Here is a 15504-nt window from a genome sequence, read left to right on the forward strand (position 1 = left end):
GCTAGCATGAAACTAATGTTTTGTTCTCTGGGTCCCTGTTTGATGTTATAAGCCGAGTCACACCAGCTAGTGCAGGAATAATTTCCATTTTGCTTTATATGGCTCACATGAAAAACAGCTAGGAGTGGAAAAGAACCTATTTCTGAGCATAAATGGCATAGGCATCCCTAAAGCATAGGGGTGCTTTCTGCTGCTGGGAGTTTGTAGTAGTATAGAACCGTGGGCAGGGCTTTGCTTTTCATTCCAAAGAGCTACCCTAAACTGTACTGATTGATTTGAAACAGGATGTAAGAGACTAAGCAATCCAAACCTGAGTTCTGGAAGAAATCTGCAAAGTTCACACCCTTCCCTTGGACATCTTCCATCGTCCTATGAAAAATTCTTACTGGGAAGAAGTTTTCATAACCAAGGCTTATATGAGTCTTGGTAAATATCTCTCAGAAAAGAATAAGCTTAGCAGTAAATATCAGTCAGCATTGTCTAGAGACACCAGATTTCTTAGGATGTGTTTCCAGATGCTGACAATGCTTCTGTGCATTTAGTTCATCAGCTCTAAAATGAAGACATCTATTATCATTATCCCAGGCCAACATGGGAGAAGTTCCATTCAGACTCTGGCTGTGTCAGACTGAGTTGGCTCCCATCAGTTCCACATCTGCCTTGGATGCCTGCCAGGGGTTTCATCCAGGACCCAGCACGGCCCAGCCTGCCCACACAGCCGGGATGCCAACCAGAAGGTTCTGTTTCTCTGTCTGGTGAGCGAGTGCATGAGCAGGGGAGCTCCTCCTGGTGAGGAAGTGCCATCACAACACCGTGTAATGTCACCACATCACTTGGTGCTGTCATGGCACGATGACATTAATTCATCACGCCGTGGAGCAGTGGCTGTTTATTATGATGGAGCAGTATCTCAGGAGAATGTCCAATTACCTCCATATGTACATTGGATCCTCCTGTCAGGCCTGAGATTCACCTGAATATGGATGTTTGATTGCACCCTGTGATGTACATATAGGAAGCACAGAATGAAAATAATCGAGCCCAAATGATATTCAGTCCCATGTATCCACTTCTCTTATCTGAACAGAAGCTTGAAATAGAAAAATTAAATGCTGTGGGCCTGGTTACTCTTTCATTTACGAGCACGTAAATCAGAATGAATTCCACTGAACTCAGCAATAAGTAAAGTATCTGCCTGTGAGAGCAGAGTCCAACTCCTGAAATGCAGAAAAGATACATTTTAACCTTTACATTGACACAAAGGATACCCCAAGCTATTAATAGGATGCATTTAATTTTTGCCCAGTAGCCTAATTAAGAGCTAACTAGTACTTGAGAAGAAAAGGAAGCAATTTGATTTACAGTATCTTATGTGATTAAATCACCAGGGAAGAGAGAGAGGGATTTGAGATGGAAGGGGGGGGAGTTTAAAATGTATCATTTGTGAAGAAGGGAATCTCTTTCTTCTACAACCCTTTTGCCCTCGCGTTCACTGATTAAAGAGGGTTCACTGACTTTTATTTATTTGCCTAAACTACTGATTTTTCATCTTGGAGGGTGGCTTCAAAATCCAATGTGAACTTTTTAAGGCACCTAATGATCCATTCTATTATCCCCCAGGACAACGCTAGTTCCAGTGATTTCATGGGGAACTGATTCGGAAAATACCCTTTTTCTCCCTTGTGGTCTCCTGGGCCCTTGGATCATGTTAATATCTGGATACCTCTTTTTAGTTTTTGCAACAGTGTGGTGGTAGCCAGAGTCAGCAAACAAACCTGGAGTGAGGGTTGATTGGGGAAACAGATTCACCCTGTATGCAGCCCAAACAATGTACCTGCAGAACCTCTCAATTTCACTGCCAAAGATGAGACCTTATTGTCAGGTAATTTTATAAGTGGTGCAGACACACAGGAGTGCTTGCTCTTCTATCTAAGCATATAATACTGCTTTTTTTTTTTTTTAAAAGAGCCCATCTTATTGATTTTCATTTTGCAATAAACATGCTTACAAACTTAGGCTTGAGAAACTGTAAGCCAATACCAACAAGAAAGTATCACAGGGCTTATAAAATAGGGTGTTCACATATGGTTGTTGAACTAATAAAGAGGCAATTGAGAATGTAATAAAGCATTGCAAACTCTGGCCATCAACTTCTGTCAGAAGTTTCGCATGCATGAATCTTTGTGAGTGAATTGTGGCACTTGATGACAGTCATGTTTTTCATCTATGCAACTCAGTGCTTTATAAGTGTCTAAACATTTTACTGACTGGAAAATTGTGGCACTATGTAACCAAGGGATTTGCTTAAGGAAACACATCAGATAATTTCTGATATAATTGGGGCTAGAAATAAGGCCTCCTGGTACTCTTAGTTTAACCATTAGACCTATTCTCTCTCATAGCCTAGTGTAGGGAAAATACCACAGCAGAACTGCTGCACACTTTCTTTGTAAAACAACCCATTCTGTGTCTATCTGGAGTATCTCTTCCAGTTCCTTCTCTGCAGGACTGAGGGCAGAATGGAAATTGAGACCCTGACTCTTTTTCAAATCCTTATTTTCTCCCCTCTGTTGCACCATAAGCCAGAGGGAGCTCAGGCTCTTTTGAAAGCAAAATGTCGGTCACACTGAAAACTCCACCCTGCTTTCCTGAACCCAGGTAGCACAGGATATTGCTGCCCCATTTCAGGAGTGATTTTGTACATGGCAAAAAAAGAGGGTCTGGGTTCTGTAAAAATCATTTTACAGAACAGAAAACCCTGCAGCCTTCCCTAAGCTAGGAATCTGGCAGACTTAAAAGGACTGTACAAAACAAGTGGTTGCCTCTGCTGGGAAGTGGCAGGAGCCATTTTGGCAAGGTGGGAGTTTTCAAGAAATAAAATAATTAGCTATTCAAAGGAAAGTAGTAAATCTGCCCTCACCTGAATGCTAATTTGTTGTTCTAATTTTTCACAGCCATGACCTTTTCTTTCATTGCTAGCACCATTACTTAATTCTGCATGTTTCCAGCATGCAGAAGCACTCATCAGTTTGATGCATAGGCTGTGTTACAGCATGGGTGTGACTGGGCTGGGTCCCCTTTCCTGTGCAGCAATTGGGTGATACCAGTGAGAGCTGGAATGTGTTTGGGGGGCAAGACACTGGGATGGTTAAACATGGAATGCCTGCACCAGTGTGTGTTGATAACCTGTGTCTGGCTTCATTATGTCCCCTGCATGCTCCCCTTACACCCACAGACATGGAAGAGCCTGTCCCACCACTGTTCTTGCTGGCCTTTTGGCTAAACTTGACACTTCAGCCTTGCCAAGTGCTTGCTGCATTTAGGCCTCTGGGCATACATGAATCGTGAGCCACCTTGGCCATAATTCAGGGAACTGTGGCAGATGTCTGTCTTCTGGAAAAATGCCACAGCCAGCCACAGCTCATAGAAGAATTAACCTTGGGAGATGCACTGGAGACATGTGCAGAGCAGCTCCTCCAGCTGGAGTTATCTCCAATGTCTCCTTGGGAAGACACATCCTCTAGGAAGCACCTCTTTAAGGGCTCTGTGTTTAGTCCACGTTGTAAGGGGTCCTTCAGAGGTGATCCGACCAGTCTCCAGTGTTCACTCTGGAATATTACCATGCAACATCACTACAAGATGTTGTTGCTGCCCAGTGATCTGCACCCCCTGTGATTCACCATCCTTTAGCTTGGAAGTAGGTGCCCCTTGACAAACACTTCTCTTGTTGATTTTCCAGTGTTTGCTGTAGCTGCCTCCTTTTGCTGTAACACTAACTGGGAAGAACAGGCCAGGGATATTTTTCTGTCATTTTGGAATAGCATGATTGGGAGCACAGAGAAGATCAAAATGACACAAGAAGACAGAGGCTCTTGCTTTAAAGGAGTATTGCAGATACAAGAACAGAGGCAAATGAAGGGATGTAATGCTGGGGAGGAGACAGAATTTAGCTTGGTAGAGGCAGGGAGACTGAGGGAGAGATCCAGAGGATTTGAGGGAAGACAGCACTGTCACCTCATCTTCAGACTAAAGAGCTCAATAGGGCAGGTAAGGCAAAGGAAAGACAGAGAAGTAATGTGAGGGAGGAAGCAGAGGGATAAGATACAGATTTAGAGGGGAAAAAAGGAAGAAAAAGGTCTCTTAAAATAGCAAAGAATATGCAAAGTTTAGGTTATATCACAAAATCAGGAGGATTATAAATTTGCCTCTTCTCCAGAATAAGTAGCTTGCTAGATTCAGGTCCTTCTGGTCCTTCTAAACTGGACGTTTAGGGGCCACCTGTATGTGGCCAGAAAAGAAGGCTACTAAAAAAAAGAAGACTACTAAAATAGTCATGGTGAGAAAGCAAGCAAGTTGGCTTCTACTCAGGGAACAGCTGTGCAGAAAGTGTCTGTGCAGCACTGTAGAGAACCACTAAGACCTCTGCTTGGGAATGCAGAGTCTGCTCTGTAAACCCAGAAACAGAGGCATGTTCTGATTTAGGGTTACTGCAGTTCTTCCTTGATGCTTACCACTTCCACCTCGAGGGGAAAAAAACAAGTGCCAGAATGATTTAAAGGCAGAATATCAACCCACAGTGCTGCAGGCCTGCTTTCCACATTTTCTTGCTTTTATAGTTCTAGTTCTTGTTCCAGGAGAAGGGTTTCTGTATGCGTGTGTGTCTGTGTGTGTTTTCTTCCAAAATTCACACGTGAAATCAATGACTGAATTTCTTAAGAAAGACCTTGGTAGAGATTTTCAGAAGCTTGTGATGTAGAATATCCCTCTTATCTTCCCCCCCATCAGAAGAGAAGCACTTTGTAGGAAAAATAAGCTTGTGTAACTTTATTTTTGGGTCACTTTTCTATCATTTCCATTACAGCCAAATACAAAAGGGCAAAGGCAATCTAAAATATGAGGCACACCTCTCCAGAATGGGAAGAACAGCTCCCTGCTGTCCTACAACTGTTTAGTTTGATGTTAGGAAAATCACTCCCTGTTCCCCATACCTGAGTTTCCGAACTGGAATGTGGGAATTACACTTCCTGTTGTCTCAGAAGTGGTGGGAACATGAATCTGTTAAAGACTGTGAGATGCTCAAATGCTGATGTGGAGATGAACATTAGGCAAATATGCAAACAGGAGGCCTAGCAGATGCCTTTCCATGGGTTTTATTCAGAAACCTATCTGACAGACAAATACCATATTTTTACAGCCCCAAGGGAGGTTGTGCAAGCCCTGATTTCTGGGTGGGTCTTTAAAGAGATGAGGGAGTTTAAGATCAAGGCTGTAGTATCCCAGTAACATAATTTTGCTTTACAGGCAAAGAGGCACAAAGCGGTGCCAATGTCTTTATTTGAAAAACTCCCTGAGACATTTCTAAAACAGATTTTCTCTAAAATCTGTTGCATTCACAACTACAGAATGTTATGATCTATCACAAAAGTTTTTATAGCTACTCAAATATGATAGAGGAATCCCAGGCTCAAGCCTATAAAACCCTTTATAGAAGAGCCTTCCCTTAGAGATTTCCTGTGTATAATTCCTGCAGATCAGCACCTATTGCTCTGTCAATTGGACATTTAAATGTTATGTAGGAATGCTGGCAATGTTGTTCTGGATGCAGTAGTACCTATTTGATAAATGGATTATTATTTTTTTGCCCTGTAATTGAAACCTAATTAAAACACGGTGTAGAGGAAAAATTTTGAAACACATGGATGAAGTTTAAATAATTACCACTCACATGTTTAGTTCCAGAGCAAAGTGCTTTTTATTATAACGTGCTTCTTTATTCTGCCTCCCAGCTATGTTGCAGTGCACTCTTTGCTGTTTTACAAACTGTAACGTAGAATGATGGTCATTACTATTCATAGATTCATAGAATTTAAGATTGCAAAGGACGATTAGATGATCTAAACCGACCTCCTGCTTAACAAAGACCAAGCAATTCATCCAGTTGCCTCCGTATTGAGCCCAGTAACTTGTGTTTGACAAAATTGGATCTTCCTGAAAGATATCTACTCTTGATGTGAGCAATTCCAAAGGCAAATAATTCCTAGATAGTCCTTCCAGTATTTAATCATGCTTACAGTAAGAAAAACCCTCAGTTCTGCACCCTGTTTCTAATTTGAATTTTCTGGCTTTAAATTCCAGCCATTAGTTCTTGTAATATGTCTTTTTCCACTAGATTAAGAATCCTTTTAAAACCCCCTGTGTTCTTACGATAAAGGTACTTATAGGATCTCATCAAATCACCTTTAGGTTGTCTTAATAAGAAAAATGTCTTTATTTTGTAGGAGCACTTATAGGTCCCAATGACAGACCAAGGCCCGGAGGAACTGAGAGGTTTTAAAAGGGCTTAGATTTTAGGAAACTGGAGTTCACTTCTCCTGTGTGGTAGGTCTCTAGGTCTCTGGCATGTCCTTGAGCATGTCACTTGGGTCCTTTATTATTTCTTAGGCACTCATCTACAGGATGGATACCACAAGGATGTATAGTACAAGTATATTCCTCCACAAACTCTATATGTTAACAACTGTAAAGTGCTGGGGGAACAATATTAGTCACTGTGCTAAGCACAGTAGAAGCACTTAACAAGATGGCAATCCTAAATCATTGTCCAACTAAAGGAGAAAAATCCACATCTCCATGTTAGATATGGGTCAAGGCTGAGTGTCTCCTGTACTGCACTCTGAAACAAGTGCTGATTACTGTTGTGAAGTAGCCATGTTTTAAATTAAAGCAATAGTGAGCCATGACTACATTAGGTAACTGAGTGCATTGCTCTGTGACTTGATATGATGCTGACCTCAGCTGTTTCACCCTCACATCATGCAGAAATATCATTTAGATCCAAAGATAAATGCTTCAATGGCAGATGACTTGCACTTGAATTAAACCAACTGACTGAATGCACTTTTTTTCTTTCCAAACCCACACCAGATCTGTACTTGGAGCACAGGTACAGATGAAAGCTGGAGGAAAATACTGTCTTCAGGTGTCCCAGCTGTCTCCAAAGCAGTGGTGGAACTCTACCCAATTTTACATACTGGCCTGTCAGCCCTTTGGCAATGAGGCTAGGTCTCCACAGAGATGTAAAGGTTGAGTAATGGGTAAGACTTTGCTTCCCTGTACTGTGAGAAAAAAAACAGTAGTTGTTAAGTCAACAGGCAAATTCCAATTACAGTTCCAGGTTAGACTTTTAGGCATGCCCAAAGCCTCTGTAAATGCAAATATCACCTAGAAAGATCTTCAAACTTGCCAGTTTGAGATGGAGCATATGTACTTCATAGACTGTCTAGAAAATACTTGTAGTACAAAATAACAGTGTTGAAGGAATAAATTCTGGTTGTAGACCCACCCCAGGCCTTTGCCTTGGCATGACATGAAGCTTGGGCAAAGAGCCTGTATGCTTCTTGACGTGTACAGCTCTGCAATGTAAGGCCAGTATAGGCCCTGAAACATGCAGGTAAGTGCCTGTTGGAGACAGATGGGAAAGGATTTTGGGATAGCTTTTATCTTGTCCCTCTGCTGTTTCTCTTTCCCATCCATGATGGTATCCTCAGGATGCTGCTTTGCTCTTGCAGGTTCTTACTCACTCCAGCTCAGAAGCTCAGCAAACAGACATGGTGCTGTTTCCTTTCTCCCTGGGCTCTTAGGTACAGTGTGGCTTCCCATGACTTGTGCTAAGTGCAACAGTACTTCTTATGTTTTTATCAATGTTAGGTGCATTCTTTTCTTTCTGAAACACTTACATCTGGTACCAAGCAACCCCATACATCATTAGCCAAAGATATCTGGTTTAAGAACCCTGAATAAGAATAAACCTCTGAAGTCAGGATATGTATTATCTGTTATCATTTACTCAGTCTGAATTACCTCTTCCTCTTATTTGTCTCCCTTTAATGGGATGTCAACAACATTTTCTAGCCTCTCATTCAGCAATGGATTTGTCAAGCCTGTAGGTAAACCTTTGCTCCAGTTTCAGGCAAGTGTTTAGCCATGGGGGGCCAAACTGTGCTAGCAATTACCCAACTGTGGATCTGGACTAATTCCATGGAAATCCTTCAGTTTTAAACTGATTTAATTGTTCTGCTGAACTACCTTTTGTGTAACAACCAGGTGCTTGTACCAATCTGCCTAAAGTTGAAGCCTGTGTCCTGTGGCACTCCCTGAAGTTCATGGGGAAATCTTGTGCAGAGCTGTGTTCCCCCAGGAATGAGGGAATCTCCCCTACATCTGCCCATTGCAAGTTCATCAGCAGAGGCATTTCACTGTATATTGCTGTAAGGGGAAAGGAGTAGCCTTGCTGCCCAGTTCCTCTCACTGTCATTCTATCTGCACAAAAGGGTTGGGCAGTGTGGATGACTCTCCCTTCTCATTAATGTCCTGCATGACAGCACAGGCAGGGGAAGCCTGAACTTGGTTTAGTTGAAGGAGCAAGGAAAAAAACCATGTCCATGCAGCAGTTACTGACTGCAAAGGCTCACATCTTTTCCTGTGAAATGATAGGTCAGAGGAGAATTAGACTCACACCTCCTCTAGCATTCACCTGCATTTGCAAATAAATCAGCCATAAGAACAACTTAGACAGCCTCCTCCTACATGGCTTCTCCACTAAAAGATGTGGGAGAATGGCAGTGATGCTGCCTGTTTTGCTGCAACCCTCTCAGTGTTTCAGGTACTGTGCTGAATTTCACAGGGTCCTGTATGGATTACAGTGCTTCCACTGCAACCTGAGGCTGATTCACTCTTGCTCTGAGAACCTACACTGAAGTATTAAAAGCTGCTCTGGAGGCTACGGCTTGAACTCCATGTTCAAGCCCACGGTTTTGAGCTTCAGCTGTACTTGGTACCAGCGATGCTGTCTCTCCTGTCATCCTCAACAGAGGAGCAGGTAAAAGATGACTCCACTGATTTGCTTGTAGGACAGCATTGGTTTTGAAAACTGTTGGCATAAGGTCTTTGTAATGCATAGTTTTATGCAGGTTCTGAATGTTTCTCCTATGCTCAGCTTGGAAAATAAACTTAAAGCATTTTTAAGGATGGTAGGAAAAGGAGCTGCCTGATAAATTCATATTCAGCTGTGCCCTGAGAAATGGGCTTTGGTTGTGAGGTGACAGGGTTAATCTAGCAGCCTGCAGGTATGAATCAACACTTTTTCCTACCTTGTATCTTGGCTAATTCCATGATTTGGTCCCTTTACATTTAAGAATGTTTCCAACCAGCTTACTACTAACCAACCTACCCAATGTATGGACTGCAGAGATCACAGCAACAAATATGACATATTCAAAACCCTTCAAAATAACAATGAAAAAAACAACCATGACAAAATTAAAGCAAAATGCCCATCTCAGCAGTGGAGGGCTGTTCTTTAAAGACAAGCAAGGCTTTACTGTTAACAAGCCCAGGCAGCAATGTTTGAAAATCATTGCTTGACATCTAGAGGTCCTGCAAGTGCTGGGTTGTTGTGCCTGTGATGGAGCCCTCGCTCTGCACACGTGCTCTGATTGAGCACAAGAGGCTGGAGCATCCAGTGCTGGGGCTGCTGCCTACATGCCATGCATTTGCAATTGTGGAGCAGCCAGCTGCTGGGTGCCAGGCATTTGGAAAAGCAGTTGATAGCTGTGGCAATGCACAGTTGTGTCCCTGAGCTTTTCTTACAGGACAGAAGATCAGATTGCATAATGCAGAAAAATCCCCACGTTATCGAGGATGTCTGGCAATTGCGACGTTGCCTCGTAGACCCCGAGTATCCTGTTAGAACAGGAACCTGAAATCTGGACCCTGTGGTCCTGTATCTTGAGTTAAATGTTATCTGTTAGACAGATGCTAACCCAGGTCCTCTGGGAAAGAAAGTATGGATGTAACAGACAACAGAATTTGTCTTTCAAGAGTTTGGAAAGCCAAATTCTACACAATGAGGAGTGCTTACTGTCTGCTGCTGACTCTGCCAGCAATGGACAAGCTGTTTATCGTATTGTCCCTCTGTTTCCCATGTATACACTAGAGATTATCCACTTTGTACTGCTGAAACATTGGAGGCTGTAAATTGGAAATGTCTGTGTGATAGGTCAGTAGCTGTGATTTCAACTGTAACAGCCCATGCAGACCTGGCTTAGACTACGTGTGGTGGGTGCAGTTTAAATACAGGATGCAAAGCCAGACCATGTCCTGAAGGGAGTGCAAAGAACAGAGTCCACTTGTGGTACAGGAGCTAGAGAGGGAATACTGAAGTATTTCTTAGTATTTTACTGAAGCATTAGTTTCCTGTGCATATCCATCCCTGTGATGAACACATCAGGTCAGTGTGATGGTTTTGCAAGTCCAATTTTCTGGATTTGACTGCGAGTTTTACTGCTGACTTCCAAAATGAGTTGGGAAAATTATAATGTTTCTCTACCTCATTAAAAAAAGAATTGCCTCAGTGAACCAGCTTGGACTACAATTGCTGCATCAAATCCTGCTTGTTTCCATTTATATGTCAGTGCTTCTCACTGCAGGAAATTTGTTGTGTGTCTGGATGTGACCACAAGAGTTTAGGCAGCACTCTTGGTGCTCCTGGGGTACTGGTAACGCGAGGCTGGGTCACTCCAAAATGCTTTTTTTTTTTTTTTTCCCCATCAAAAGCAAAGGATGGAGACAGCTCCATCCATCTGCAGAGGAAAACCCTTCCTGCAAACCAGGGCATGGAGCAGCAACCTCTCCCCATCATAATCCTCTTCCCTTCCCAAAATGGAAGTCTCTTAAGCTGCTGTGCTGGGATCCAAACTGCCAGGGGCACCTCTCTTGCTGCCGTGCCTTGCTGTTCTCCCAGACAGCACCAAAGAGCCTTTAAATCACTGATGTTTCTTTATCAGGCTCTTCCTCAAGAGCTCTGTCCTGTTCCTGGCAGTCCTGCCAACGTTCCACTTTTTCTGAAGTTAAAGAGGGTGAAGTGATGCTACCTCCCAATTGCCTGCCCTGCCTTTGTCCGGATTTAGGCTCTCTGGGGAGGGAACCAGAGAGCATGTGGACGGCGTTCCTGCCTCTGCCCTTGCCAGCTGTCCCTGCGAGTTGCCACCGGTCACTTCAATGAAGCTGAGCAGCTCGGGTTTGGATTTAGAGAAGATGAAATGACACTGCAGCTACCCAGAAGACAGCGTGGCAAAAAATCAGGCCTTCAAAAGTCTGGCTGGGAAGCCCTGGTGACTCCGGGCTGTGCTTTATTAATTCTGTAGTCTTGAATTTTTAGCCTGCCCTCTTGTCACGCTCCCCAATGCTCCCCAAAGTCACAGCGTGTTTAAAAAAAAAATAATTGTAGCTGCTGTTATAATTATTTAACGTAACTGGAGACTTCCATACGCTGATCTGTCTCCGGGAGGTGGCCCCGGAGAAAAACGCTGTACCCGGCAGGAATGGCAGTGACAGCTCCGCGGGGGCAGCACCCGCGCCGGCGATGGGAGGGAGGCCGGGAGGGTCCCTCGGGGGTCCGGGCGGGAGGGGCGAAGGGAAAACAGAGACCCCGGGCGGGGAGATGGGGGACAGACCCCAGGCGGAGGGGTAAGGAGGCTGGGGGAGGCCACAGCCTCCAGCCCGGTGCCCGCCCGCACCTCCCCGCCTGGGGCCGGGGGCGGCGGGCGCGGGGGGGCGCGGAGCGGGGCGCATGCGCGGCAGCGGCCGGAGCGGCGCGGGGGGCCGGGGGGAGGGAGGCGGGCGGGAAGGAGGCTGGGCCGGGCTGGGCCGGGCCGGGCCGCCCGCCTGCCCGCCTATTTGAGGGAAAGTAGCGGTTCGCGGGCGCTCAGTGCCGGCCGCCGCGGAGAGGCAGCGGGCGAGCGGCCGCCGGTCGGTGCCCGCAGCCGGCGCGGCGCTGCCCCCCTGCCGAGGACTTGCCGCGCTCGTCGCACGAGTGGCGGCGGGGGGAGCCGCCCCCCGGGGCCGCCACCGCCTCTGCCCCTTCCCCGCCGCGCCGTTAATGGAAACATGGCGATGGCGGCTCCGACCGGCAGCGCGGCGCCCGTCGCCCCGGCCCTCTGCGGCCACCTGGCCCTGCTGCTGCTCCTCGCCGCCCCCGCCGCCCACGGCTACAGCTTCCCCCAGCAGCACACGTAAGTGCCGCCGCCCCGGCCGGGACCCCCCTCCCCCCGCCCGGCCCGGTGCCGTTGCGCATCGCGGGGCCGCCCCGGGGCCTGCCGGCGCCGCACGGGAGCGGGAGCGGCGGGCGCTGCCGGCGCTGCGCTGCGCTCAGCCGGGCCGAACCGAGCCGAGCCGCGCTGTGGGCGGGCGGGCGCGGGGGTCGCCGCCCGCTCCCTGCCGGCCGCCGGAGCGGCGGGGCGAGGAACCGACCCAAAGTTGCTGGAAAGCACAAACTTCCCCGGCGGGTGCCGGGGTGCAGGGCGGACATCGAAGCGTTAATGTGGCGAGAGGGGGGAAAGACGAAAAAGGACTTTTTTTTTTTGTTGCACTCCCCCCTACCCCCCCTCCCCTCCTTGTCTGAAGCACACAATCTGGTCCCCACAACCGGCCGTACCCACCGGAGTTTGAGCATAAACTAATAATGGATGGATAGTTCCACAGGCTATCCGAGCTGGCGGCTCTACCCCTCCCTCCCTCTGGACCGCCAGAAATTGGCTGTTACCTATTGAAAGTCGGAAAGCAGCTCATTTGGGTGAGGGGGTGGGGGACCGGAGAGTCGCTGCAGGATGAATATAAATAGAATTTTTAGAAGAAAGCGAGCATTTTGGAAGTTAATGTTCGGCAATATTTGCTAAGACGTTTGGCTCCCTCGCATACTGTGATAACCCCGAAGCCCTCTACCCCTCCACACAGCCATGCAAAATCTCGCCAAGATGTATTTTAAGAGCCTGTCATCTCCGTTATGAAATGTTGAGATTTGTTGACACAAAACTGAAAAAAAAAAAAAATTAATTCCAGACGATTCAAAGTAAAGGCTGACACTGTGTCCTTAGAGTCTGCGTTTCTGAAGGTGGGGAAAGATTTCAATGACATAGAGTTAATAATAGCAGTGTTGCCCTTAACTTCGTGATGCCCCAGTGGATGTGCACTGCTTTATGTCACAATTTTCTTGTCATTTTTGATTTGCTTAAGAATAGAAACAGGTTATATATATATATGTCATAGGAAGTATTTTTTTGCAAGCCTTTTTAGATTAATGTCTTTGATGTCAAAGTACATTTTTACAGGCATGTAGTCAGGCCTTCTGAAAAAGAAGGCTTACCAGCAGAAGGAACAGTGTTGTTTATTTGGGAGAGCTGTAGCTTACCGTGTTAGTATTTGGCTTTACCAAAGGCATCATCATTTGCACTCCTTGTTTATTCAGGAATATCTCCCATTTGAACAGGTTCTCTCTGGATTCTTTTGGGTCTTGTATCCATATTTCTAAATATCTTTGACCTTTGGAGCCGTTGGGTTCTGTTTCCTTGCAGTCACGTAAATACAGAAATTCTTCAGATTAAGACCCTGAGAAATGTCTACCTACAGGGGGAGGAGAGGGAATGTGCCAGTTCTCCACCAAGTACCAGAGCCGTATGGTACACAGCCACTGCTCTTGCATGAATAATCTTTACTTCCATTATATCCCTGTAGAAGTGAAGGGGATTAGGTATGTGATGAAGCACAGATAAAGTTTGTGAGATGTTTTTGATATTTCAGCAGCTTTTCAGGGGTTGTAGGTTGTTGCTTTCTCCTCTTAAATTTGGAATGCAGTATCATATTATAGAATAAATCTCTTTTGGGTAGTGGATTATAAGTCGGAACTGTTTTCTTTCTAACTGCATAAAGTTTCATAAGAAGGTTCCTAAAACAGGAGAGACATACTTAAGAGGCATATAATTTGTAAATAATGCATTGGCCTTTCCTCACCCAGACTAATTATTATCTATATTGTTCTAATAAACTATGCCAGCTTTTTAGCCAAAGCACTTTTATTCCAGATAAATTTGGTGGGGTTTCCTGGAGTAGATTTTGTTGCTCACTGATTAGTGGTCTTATCAGAGTGGGCCTGACCCTGTACTGAGAGAAGCCAGATGAGTGAAAACTGAACCCAGTGGCAAAGATACAGAATTTCTTGCAAATATGAAGGAGTGGTCCTGAAAGAACCACTAATTCTGTGTGTGTGCCTCAGGTGGGTAGTAATGCTATCTGTCTGTGTCTGTAGGAGAGGTACAGAAGGAACACAAGACCTCGGCCTGACCTGATATCTTCTTGCTCGTTTTATTCCCCTTATGACCTGTTTTGTGAACCCAGAGAAAAGAAGAGTCACAAATGTATATTTGATGATGATGCACGATTGCTGGGCAGTAGGTTAATGCTGTAACATGTGGGCTGAAATGCCTTGCAAGCTCTGCCCTCGGGCTGCTGTGATTGTTTCTTGGGAAGGAAATATTTAATAGGAGTAAAGAGAGCAACGGTAGCTGGCACCAAGGCTTGAACAACACTCTTGAATTGACTCTTCTCTCCTGAGTAGTTTCATGTCTGTACCCTTCTTGTTTTCAAATACGCTGGATATAACTTAAATCTTTTGGGCAGGTTTGTTGGTCAGAGGCTGAGTTGAGCTGATGAGATGGGCTGCTAGTTTCTTCTTATGAACCGATTTTCTCCTACTTTCGGCAACGCATCCTTGTAACAACTGTGAATGATTCAGAGCATTGATTAGAAACCATGTTTGTCTTCGGAGGTTTTCTCTGTAAATCGCTCAAGTCATCTTTAGCTACAGGACTCTCAAAAAATGAGGCTGCTTTTTTTTTTCAGCAGCCCCAGAGCTGTTTCATTCTGACAGGCAGCAGACTGAACGATTAGGATATTTTGCCGAAGGGAGGGAAAGAAGAAAATAAAGAACAATGGATTCTTTTAATTTTTTTCAAATTACAATTGTATTAATTATCGTCAGTAATTCTGTTTGTTGATTCTTGGTTCTGTCTCTGATAAATCACTGCTGTTCCACATTATCTCTCTCCTCCCTGGTAGCATGGTTTTAATCATCTTATGCTGAGCTAAGGAAGGCTCGGCTCAGCCAGTTGTCCAAAGGGGAATTTCTCATTGAGATTTAAAAAGCAAAATCCCAGATTGGAACAAACCCGTTGGGGAGGGTGCGTTAGGTGATGTCCACTGACTGACAAGGCTCCTTTTAGGAATGGTCACGTACAAGGACGTGCATCCGTGTGGTCAGTGGGATTAATGGCTGTGGAAAGAAGGGCTGTTGGTTGCTGTTAATTATTCTTTTAAATAGTACGCAGAGGATTCCTGTGGCAGCACAGTAACAACCTCAGCTTGAATATCTGAGAGATTTGGTATTAGGTGATTGAAAGCCTGGTCAGCCAGGGGCATCCTGCACCTGTACAGCCATCGTCTCCTCTTAGTGGGCATTTTGTGCACGAGTGCTGGAGAATGTGGCTGCCAGTGCTGCCACCCGGGAGTAGAACAAACCCGCTCCTCACTTCGCAGAAAATCTTTTTGTAACTTGGATTTGAAAGAAAATTGCCATCTGCTAGAGGGTGGTGAGCCGTTTGCTGCTTGTGAGGA

General features: G+C 45.3%; 1 protein-coding gene across 1 annotated transcript in view; it reads left to right on the top strand.

The window, feature by feature from the left end:
* Nucleotides 1-11679: 11679 nt before the first annotated feature.
* Nucleotides 11680-15504, top strand: part of CACNA2D2 (calcium voltage-gated channel auxiliary subunit alpha2delta 2) — a 199169-nt gene continuing 195344 nt past the window's right edge. The window contains exon 1 of the mRNA XM_071755640.1: nucleotides 11680-12071. Within this exon, the coding sequence (XP_071611741.1) occupies nucleotides 11947-12071 (125 nt within the window). The 5' untranslated portion in view covers nucleotides 11680-11946. The remainder of the gene's footprint in view (nucleotides 12072-15504) is intronic.

This window comes from Heliangelus exortis, chromosome 12, assembly GCF_036169615.1.
Source record: "Heliangelus exortis chromosome 12, bHelExo1.hap1, whole genome shotgun sequence".
Taxonomy (NCBI): domain Eukaryota; kingdom Metazoa; phylum Chordata; class Aves; order Apodiformes; family Trochilidae; genus Heliangelus; species Heliangelus exortis.